The sequence below is a fragment of the Anneissia japonica genome, unplaced genomic scaffold (assembly GCF_011630105.1).
Source record: "Anneissia japonica isolate Jap-2015-1 unplaced genomic scaffold, ASM1163010v1 scaffold287711_len853857_cov187, whole genome shotgun sequence".
Lineage (NCBI taxonomy): Eukaryota > Metazoa > Echinodermata > Crinoidea > Comatulida > Comatulidae > Anneissia > Anneissia japonica.
Genome location: NW_022753410.1, coordinates 353,958 through 364,743, shown reverse-complemented (window position 1 = coordinate 364,743; position 10,786 = coordinate 353,958). Strand labels below are relative to the sequence as shown.

Genomic DNA, 10,786 nt, shown 5'->3' with positions numbered 1-10,786 from the left:
CAACGTACACACATCCGTCAGTGTTTAAAGGCTCGTTGCTCAAACAGGTAAAATCCCTGAAAATAGTGTAATAACATATCTTACTTTAATCCATCAATCGAAACAAACAAGCAACTCTGCAAGCAAAAACAAAAAATAAAAAAATAAAAAAAATAAAACATGTAATGAAAAGCAATCAATAAATCATTTAATTAATCGATCATCAGTAATAAATCACTAATCGATCAGTTATTTAGTCACTACTAAATCAATATTCATTTATTCATTTTCATGAGCCCATCAATCTTAATCAACCGAGCGAACAAGCAATTTAACAATCAATAATCAGTCGTTTAAATAATCAATCATTCAATTAATAATAAATCAATAATCAATCATTCAATCAATATTAAATCAATACTAACCTATAATTCAATCAATAAATCAATAATTATTTACCAATTCGTCCAATCCATCAATCACAATTAAGAGAGCAAGAATTTGAACATTTAAGTGAGCGAGCAATCAATCAATCAATCAATCAATCAACCAAACAAACAAACAAACAATCAAGATCAATTATTTCAATAATTAATCATTCAATCAATAATAAATCAATTATCAAAAATGTATTCACTTAACCCATCAATCACAATAATAATAATAATAATAATAATAATAATAATAATAATAATAATAATAATAATACCATACTTCTATAGCGCATAATTAAGAGAGTAAGAAATCGAACAGTTGATCAATCAATTAATCAAGCATTATCTAAGAAAAAAAAAGGCAACAGGTTTAACGGGTTTGAATATTCACTGTATATACAGTAGCTGTAGATGAATCAATCTCAATGATTGAGTTTATTTCACGATGTCTGACTGATCATTAAAAAAACATCAGTAATAGAGTAAGATATATAAGCTTACCTTATAATTTCCAGTAGTGCAGATTCACTGCAGTTGGTCCATTCATACGCAGAAAACGTAGACTTAATGGTCGCTGCCATGACACTAGATTCGGCTGCGTCCTGGAAACAGGCATCATCGTGCTCAAGTCCGAATCTGATGTAAATTGAGAGTTAGTAGATTTAATAATAATAATAATAATAATAATAATGTTCACTATCTTATAGATTTTTTCAAAAAGAGATTTTGTCCATCGTATGTCATTTTGATTGACTGTCGTTTCAACATAGAAAACTGTTTCTATAAAGTTACAATAACAACGAATACAGTTAAGCCATCAAGTTTAGAATTTATAAAAGACGCAGCTGAACACGATTTGTTTTCGCGTCGGGTCTGTGTGAGTAAACGCAGACGCGATGGTTTGCGTCGGGGCAGTCGCGTCGTAGAATAGGGACTTTACGCAACAGGACGGGGAGCCGTGGGACGACAGCAATTCGAGTTAAGCCTCGCCCACTTTCACTCTGCGCATGCCTGATTGCTCTTACAGCCACTGTCCTGAATTTTCTAGGACGTGAAAGTTTGGAGTTTCCCGTCGACTGTGGACGCGAAGATGGCTTCTCAAAAGTACGTATTTTTCCAATGTACAGTATGCAATAATAATTTAAAGTGGAATTTCAGCAACAACAAATAACATGTTACTACTTTCTGAAACTTAGTTTGTCAAAAACAACCTATAAAGTACAGTAAAACGCCGTATTAGTGGAGGGTAAAGTGGCGTTGGGCCAATCTAAGCCAGTAGGATAATATTTTGTAAAATTATTATTCATAACTGTAGTGTAACTTTTTAACACTACAGCCAACCACTGTTCAGAGGACACCCATTTAAAGTGGAAACTTTTCAGGTCTCAACAAAGTTGTCAACTTAATAATAATAGGGAATCTCTGTAGCCCTAGCTAGGCCATATAGTTATAATTATTTTAAGCCTGGCCTATAGCCCTAGGCTAGGCTACTGCTCCCGCAGTACCGGTATACCTACCTGAAATACGCCTTGCATTCATCTTCAGTACAAACATCTAAATCAAATGCATCATAATTAAAATATGGTAAATCTAAATTATTTGATTGATTAAATTCATATAGTAAGATGAACTCCTCTTCGTCGATGAAACCTCCATCATAGACAAAACATATTGCCTCTCTTGCTTCGCGTAAAGAGGCCATCATGTCTTCTGCGTCGTCGTCGACGATGCGTAAGTGCCAAATTTTTTACTGTCGTCTGTTTATGTTTTCACGCTCCGGTGAGCACAAAACCACCGTCCACCCGTCTTCCCGTCCTGTTGCGTAAAGTCCCTATTATTTAACATTAATATTTCTCACGACGGCTTAAGACTGTCTCCGACGATGAATCGCGTCGGGCAGCATCGTACGACGCTCTCTGAGTTGGCCTTTACCCAACACTTATAATAATATTATAACCTTTTCAAATTTAACAACATAACCAATCAGAACGTATTTCCTGAATAGCGTGAACGTACGAAATTGTGTGCTTGTGGGACATGCGCGTATTTTCGGTTCTGTTCTAAATAACCATGTATTATATGCAGCCTATTTCGAGTAACCGTATTTTATTCAGTTCAGCCTTGGTAGATATCTAAGTTAAAAGACAAAGTTTCTGCCCTCCAGAGGGCAGGAGACTAAATAAATAGATAATGGTAGAATACCCAAAACGTACAGGTGCCCTATTTCATGAGCGATGATGAAAGCTGTTCGGAAGCCAATATCCTTTATCAATGAACAGCTTTTCCGTCCGTAGCACATTCCATTTGCCGGAGAGTAACCTATAAGAAAACGTATTAAACAAAAAAAAAATGAGAGTACTATTTTGAGATCTGAATTTAATCCTGTTTAACTTAAACTATGCTTCTAAAGGAACATAAATCGATTAATTCGATTTGATTGGATAATGTTGTGCTATGTTCGAATAGGCTTAGCCCATAATACCGAAGCCTTATCGCATTTATGTTTGCCACATTATCATTAATCTTGTCATTGGATAAACGCCTATAGGGCACAAACTCAAGTTCTCTATTGGAGTATTCCATAAGGTTGCTGTAGCTACATCAGCACATATTGGCATTTAACCTTACCAGGTACCCACTTATAGTCCTTAGTGGAGAGAAGCAATGCAGATAAAGTGCCTTGCCCAAGGACACAGCGAAATGCACAGCGATGGATTGAAACCCCGACCTCGAGGCTGAGAAACCAAACCTGTTCCCACTGCTTCAAACCACTTCCACAAACAAGATCAATCATTTAAATAAATAATGTTGCTGAAGTTCTACAAAATGACAGCAATCAATAATATTGGCACTGGTTTGAACGGTACGCTTGGCTACGGTTCTGGAGTTGGAACAAGTCTTCTCATATAAGGTCTATAGACTGTAGGCCCAGTGTACACAATAAGCTCATGTGCACTTTAAAATAACCCAGTACATCTTTCGATAATAGGATCGTTACCCTGGTGTAACAAATCCTGTTATGTATGTATAATAATGGAGAATGATTTGTATGTTCAAAAGATATGTTTATTCATTTTCAACAGGCTACATACCTGCAGCTCCGAAGTTCTTTCGTGTAAAGACGAGTACGAGGTCGTTTTGAACACGGTTATTGTCGTCATCGTTTTCCATTTGTCGCCGAGCAGCCCAGTAACATACTCTTTGAAGGCTTCTCATTTTGTTATTTTCAACTATCATGTTTGAAGACTGTAAATTTATGAAGTCGAAATGAGCATCATCAACATAGTAAACTATAGGCTATATAAATGCAATGTGTCAACACATATGCAAGGTATAAATGACAAAAGCAGTGCACAAATATAGAAACAAACTAGATACATGTTCAATATTGAACATAACCCAGTTAGGTCATTCTTGGTAAATTTCATCTAAATTAGATCATGTTAAAATTGTTGGTTTTTGGCGAAGTTGAATATGGTATTCCAGTATAGACAAACACAACCACCAAGGATCCGAATTGGTACAGTACCTTGCATGAGGCAGTTGACACACAGGCAACCTTCATCTGTAAAATTTCTTACGCGTTATATTCAATGTTCCCACACAACAGCTATCCAACACATCCAAAATCACGTAGGCCTATACATACATGTTACTCCTATCAATGTTTGCAGCTGACTACACATATCATGCGTATTAGTATCACTAAGTCAGAGCACAATGGGTGTACGTCACAACAACAGTTAGTGTAATATTTGGAAACGATGAGAATGAAATCGTGAGACAGTAACAGCGCAACTTCGAAGAAGATACAAAACCGTCTAATTTCAGTCAGCTTGTATGTTAGAGCGTATCCGTGGTATAATAGTATGATACTCGTCTTGATAGCGAGGGGTTGCAGGTTCCAATCCCTACGCTTTTTTCATACAATTGAAAAAGGGAACTTTTCGTTTAGGGCTATGGTTTATACGATTATAACATCATGTTCATACAATTGTTGTATGCTTTGATAAACATTCAGTTTGTTACCTACCTCTGCTTCGTCCACAAGCACCATGCTCGTTATAGAAACTTTGAGATTCAGTCTCATTGATTCATGGTTAAATATTTCATTTACCTGTAAATATAGATGCGATAAGAGAAAAAATGACTGGTCATTGTTAGTAGTGCATTGTGTTAGATTTAGGGTGGTTTTTGACATAGAAACTATGTAAAATGGATTTACCAGCTTGAAAAACAAACAATGTATAATTATACACACAATAAGTGACTACACAATAAAATACTATAATAAATATTAGCAAGATAGCCCTAGCTGATGCTGATAAATATTTCTACAGCATATGGGTTTTTACATGCGTTAGTTTATGGGTCCTATATCAGAGATTATCGGAGTTCTATCTATTACTTTTATTTACAGGCCTCCAATGACCATAAACAAAAGAAAGTTAATAATGGCAATTCTATATTCCTTTACTACCTACCAGTTGGATAAGTGTAGCCAAATACCTCGTGATTTCTTCCTTATGAGCTTCCTGCATGCTGAACTCGCTTATGATTAGCGTTTCAATATGCCTTTTTGAGGAACCGCCATTGTCGCCTGTAATAATCGATAACTTACTCCGTGATAGGTTCATGGTACTAAATAATTTTATTTTGTACGATATTGTGAAAACATACTTAGGAATAACGTGGCTGTTGCTGCCTTCTATTCTAACACTTAGGCCTGTACATTTTAATTCCTAGATTCATCTAACAAAGTAGGCCTAGTATACAAATTATATATACGACACGGTATAATACTTGAACAAATCCTAACAAAATTCGAAAATCTTCTCCCTTGGATATTGTTGGTAAGGTCCTACAAAATGAAGGGTTTGTGGGACATGCGCGTATTAATCCTTCTTGTGATTGGTTAGCTTTTAGTTTGAGTGACACACCGGAAAGGTCCATTATACCACCATTACATTTAAAGTAATTTGTGTCTACTGGCCTGAGAATTAGATATGTGGACAGCCCCACTCTTAACCCCAACCCTCAATACTGTAAAGTAACAACTGATTTAGTGTGATGGGGTCGTGGTCTATTACGACAAAAGGCGAAGGGACCATCGCACACGATCGGTCCCTTGAACTCTAAGAGTAAAAATTCATAAAAAGTGGCTAACAAGCCAAGCGACAGGGTGCATTGGCGCCGTAATATTCATGACAGAGAAACCACGAATCAAGAACAACTAGCCATTGATATGACGATAAGAGAAAAGGCGACGACGTAGATATAACGAAAATAAATGGTAAGCTCACGCCATCATAATCAGAAAAAAAAAAACTCTTTACCGGCGTTTTATCTCGTCATTCCTATGCAAATTAACAATTCAAATACAAAATACAACGTACCGTATGACGTCACCAAATCATTATTTTCTGCATTAGCTATCATTGCGAATAGAAAAACATAAAAGAACAATGGCTCCATCTTCATGATGTAGTGTCGCAGAGCACGGTACGGTCGCTTGAGGTATCCCAAAATGTCTGACTGTGAGATTGGTTCGTACTATTTTTCTAGTAAATGCAGGTAGTGCTCCAATATTTCACCAATACAATGTCAATGATTCGGGAGATTGGGTTTATAATGGTGTAGGAAGGAAGCACTTAAAAGTGCATCTGTACAAACTTTATCAACATTATGAAGAGCGCCCGCTGCGATTACGCGTTAGTATTCGATGTTAAATGATGATACGCTATTTGTAAAATTGTAATAAATGATAATAATATAATAAAGTATGATAATTATAACGACAATAGCAATGATAAAAATAATGATGATGACAATAATGGTAATATTAATTCTGATGGTGATAATATTAATAGTAACAATAACAATGCCAATCAACGATAACAATAATAATATTAATAATAAATAGGCCTATTAATAATACTAATGAAATAACATGACACATAACAAAACATTAGAAACGACAATTTGAAAGGAACCAAACACAGACACATACGTTTGTTTGTAAACATTATTGATAAATTTATTTTACATAAATTTCAAGATTTTTAGGAACATTAATAATACTGTATTAACACAAGTGAAGAATAATCCAAGTATGTTTAACCCAAGAAACGTGACTCAGTACATTTACAGATTTTATTCTTCATTCAATTTATTTTAATTAACTAAGAGTATGCGTTAAGAAAAACATGTTTACAATGTTGTATCTTTAACGTAGGTGTGGCCATCGTATAACATTCTTTACTGGTGATTAAATTACCATTTTCCCTGAAAGGTGCTTCCCCAAGAGTTAAAAATTATGTGCGTACTAAACCCGTGCTTCTGTTTCATTGATGTTACGCTTCCTGTACTACAATCAATTACAGAAACGCCATCTTTTGGTGTTTAAATATCGAACAGGTTTTTTTTTTTTTTTTTTTTTTTGTTTGGTTTTTTTTTTTAAATTTAGGCACTTTACGCACCAGGACGAGCAGACGGGTGGACGGTGGTTCTGTCCTCATCAGAGCATGAAGACCACAGTAAACACTTGGGCGCTTCCCGAATTGCTGTTGTCGAAGGATCCCCGTCCTCTTGCGTAAAGTGCCTATTAGTTACAGGACTGTCACTCCTAATAATTTTGCTTATCCTCCTTATTACCATTCTATATTCACATTGGAGCTTAGTGTGTCGGTTAATGAAGAACAATTTCGTATTTTGTTCACAGTAGGCAGAGCCAAAACAATGGGCCCGAAGGCCGTCGGGCGACGCGATTCTATAACGGACGCGACGCCACGACGCACGCACAACGGCATCGTTTCGTCTACCGCTCACACAGGGAGCGGAGTTGGATTCTCCGTACGACGCAGTGAGTGCCAGGCCTAGGCTTTCCAATCAGAGGAGATAAGACAAAACCACAATGCTCTAGAGCGCTTTTAAAAATAATTGACAATTGGCAAACATAAAAACTGCTTATTGACTTCTTGTCTACCTCTAAGTTGAGCTTAAAGTAATGACGATAGCATTGTTAGGAACCGTAGTCAATGTTTGATGTGAGAAACTTGTCTGGCGGCTCGGCCGCTTTACTAACTTAGCGCTATAAACTTACTGAATTGAAGGACCTACTATGCGTTTAGGGTATGTTACGTAATATTGTAACTGAATTTGTAAACATTGACAATTTAGCTTAATTAAAACAATAATTTTACGGTTATTAATCAACATTGAGAAGACAACTAAACAGGAAAGGTCTTTGCTCATTATTTGTAATTATAATGCCCACAGTACTGTAGCTCACACGAGCAAAATAAATCATGTTAAAATGTAAGGCAGTGTTCTCAATTTTTAAAGCCAAGGGCCCGGACGTTAATGGCTCGGGGACATTAATCGATTTTTTGTCAGTACCATGGGCCCCAAATCGGCATAACGGAGCTCAATAATAAATCAAAAGTGTAAAAAGTATCGCAGTACACTTTTAAAACGTACATACATACATACAGAAGCGGACGGGGCTTTACGCACCCCAGCCCCCAGGATAGAAAGGGCCCAGACGCTTTAGGCAGGGCCTCGGGCCTCTCTGTTACGCCACTACTTTCAGCAGTCTTTAGAAACAACAATATTTTGCATAGATAAAAGTTGGCACCTTAACAAGAAAATCGAACGTATGCCCTTAGTGAGTCTGAATATCAATTCATGATACAAATTTCACTAGCTTGATTTCCTGTGCATGATAAAGTGTGCACATTTTATAATCTTTGTGACTACTTTAGCCACGAAAACAAGAAATTGACGGATAATTTCAGAATAATTGATTTAAAATTGTCTCTCATGAATACACACCATAATGATGATAATAATGATGATGATAATGATTATGATGATAATACAACAACTAATAGTAATAGGTGTAATGATAATAAACCTAATAATAATAATAATAATAATAATAATAATAATAGGCCTAAAGCTAATAAATGTAAAGCTAGTAAATATAATGATAATGGTTATGACAACGATAATGTTTGACAATTATAGTGATACAGTGTTGATGATAATATTAATAATAATATTAATATCAATAATATTATTATTAATAATATTCCCATAATTTAATGATATTTTTTTAAAACGTCATTTTATGAGACTGTAATTAAATTAATAATATGAAATCATCTCATTTTCAAATAGCATGTGCACACTTTCTACACGAACTGAAGTACAGTAACTTTTTTTAAACAAACGAATACAAAGTTAAGGAAATATTATGGGATGGATTATAATAACAGATCGAAGAATAGTTTATCACCATTGCTTTGGAGTTGAAGTCAAACCACCAAACAGAGACAAAAGTATTTCGGGTACAAAATATATATTTTTTCTTGAAATCGCGATAAAATATAATAATTTTATGATCTGTTTCGTTTTTGGCCAGACATTTTAAAAGGATGCCCAAAATATAGTTCTCAAATGGCGTATTTATTGTGGATACCTATCCCTTGCATGGAGTGCGATTGCAGTTCTTTTTTGTGCTCGGTTTATTTTCTTTACATTTGGAGACGTTCACCGATTTGGTGGTTCCGTTCACAGTTCGTACACACTTCACTTTCCTGGTTTGTTTACCCTTGCTTCCACACGTTGCGCTGCATTCTGACCATTTCGAAGATTTCCAAGCGAATCTGGATAAAAAAAAACAAAACAAAAAAAAACACGTTATAGAATTATTTATTTACATTGCTAAAGGGAAAGGGGGAAATAAACATACATGGTAACCTAGCCAATCATAGTCCTGAAAGTGGTCTTTAATTTGAGGGAAACCTGTAGACAAATTCATTGCCCGTTAATAATTTCTCCATGGTTAAAACGCGCGCAAAATAATGATATAAGTGAGTTTTCGCAAATTTACGAAAACGATAACAAATACGGTTACGTCACCAAATGTTTAGACAACCGTTCCCCTACAACATATCTGTGATAACGTAGGCAATCCATGCCCTTTGCGTGAACCTAGGATCATGTTCAGTTCGTACAGCACGGTCAAGAATGTATCAGGCACGAAAGACGATAATGATAATGACGTATTCGTATACATTATCGTTTTCGCAAGGTTGCGAAATCTCCCTATTGCAGTAGGCCTAACACGCACAATAGTCACACTCAATACGGTAATGCGTTATTTAGAGATCTGATTCATCGACTGCATGGTTAGGCATAATGTAACAATATATCAAAAATTAGAAAATAAATGCGAACATATGGGATGAAAGATATAAAATATGTTGATTAAAGAACCTTTTGACACTGCATAAACCTAGGCCTACTTACTTGGGCTTATCTTTTTTTCCGGAGGGACACGCTTTGGAATTACACTCCTTCTTGACTGACTTTTGATCGTAATTTTCTTTGTTGCAAGCTTTGCTGTTGACGATCTTATCATCACTGAGTCGTCTGCACTGAAACCTTTTATAAGTCCAGCCTGTCCAATTATAAAATGCAATCACACACTTAAGTATGAGGTAACAACCTACATATGTTCTATATTGTAACACATATAAATAAATTAAAAAAAGAAGATATTTTGGGGTTTCAGATTAGGCATGTACATCTGTTACATTATCTTGCATAAAACTGAAGAGTTTATTTAAATATCTCTGACCGTCTAACCCATGCAGCATATAGTTTATGGTGACGTCAAACACGTTGAAGAGAATGAAAAGAATCCAAGCTCTACTGAACTACAGAAAGACATGACAAACACACCTTTTCCACATGACTTCGAACAGTCGGTCCATCCCTTGGGCTCCCATGAAAACTTTTTCTTTTCCTTCTCCTTTGGCGTTTCCTTCTCATTCTTCGGCGTTTCCTTTTCCTGCTTAGGCGTTTCCTTTGGAGCCGTCTTCGCTACACAAGTATTTCTTCTGCACCACTGAAAAATGTACAAAAAGTAAGCAGACTTGATGCATGCCCTAATTTTTTTATTTTACAATTTGGCGCTTTCTGTGATGTAGCCATTGCAGGAGTTAAATATTATTCTGAAATTTTTGGATTCGTTGGTGATTACTTTTGGTAGTTCGATTTGGAATTCCGTACCTTTCGCTTTTTCACGTTTGGGTATTTGAACATTATTTTATATTGGACAGTTGGCATTGGACAATCATGTTTTATATTCGAGCATTGGGACATGATCGCTCACGTGAGTAGTTGTTAGGTTAGTTATGCTCCCCTTTAACATCTGTAATCCCCTTTCCATAATAAATGTTAAATATATATTTAGAAACGATTTTGTAGTTTTCATTTATGGTTGCATATAATAATCCTATCGACCCAAAGATGAAGTGACTGTTCGCTTACTCTCAAAGTAGGGGTAAACACCTGCTACATCT

General features: G+C 35.8%; 2 protein-coding genes across 2 annotated transcripts in view; both read right to left on the bottom strand.

Annotated features, from left to right (window-relative positions):
- LOC117122864 (A disintegrin and metalloproteinase with thrombospondin motifs 3-like) overlaps window positions 1-5,992 on the bottom strand; it is an 8,684-nt gene extending 2,692 nt beyond the window's left edge. Inside the window, exons 1-7 of the mRNA XM_033268626.1 lie at window positions 5,810-5,992; window positions 4,898-5,013; window positions 4,447-4,530; window positions 3,506-3,659; window positions 2,627-2,732; window positions 915-1,049; window positions 5-56 (exon numbers count right to left, since the gene is read on the bottom strand). Of these exons, the coding sequence (XP_033124517.1) occupies window positions 5-56; window positions 915-1,049; window positions 2,627-2,732; window positions 3,506-3,659; window positions 4,447-4,530; window positions 4,898-5,013; window positions 5,810-5,894 (732 nt within the window). The 5' untranslated portion in view covers window positions 5,895-5,992. The remainder of the gene's footprint in view (window positions 1-4; window positions 57-914; window positions 1,050-2,626; window positions 2,733-3,505; window positions 3,660-4,446; window positions 4,531-4,897; window positions 5,014-5,809) is intronic.
- A 432-nt stretch (window positions 5,993-6,424) lies between these two features.
- Window positions 6,425-10,786, bottom strand: part of LOC117122870 (A disintegrin and metalloproteinase with thrombospondin motifs 3-like) — a 37,070-nt gene continuing 32,708 nt past the window's right edge. The window contains exons 12-14 of the mRNA XM_033268633.1: window positions 10,164-10,329; window positions 9,729-9,879; window positions 6,425-9,082 (exon numbers count right to left, since the gene is read on the bottom strand). Coding sequence (XP_033124524.1) covers window positions 8,896-9,082; window positions 9,729-9,879; window positions 10,164-10,329 — 504 coding nt within the window. The 3' untranslated portion in view covers window positions 6,425-8,895. The remainder of the gene's footprint in view (window positions 9,083-9,728; window positions 9,880-10,163; window positions 10,330-10,786) is intronic.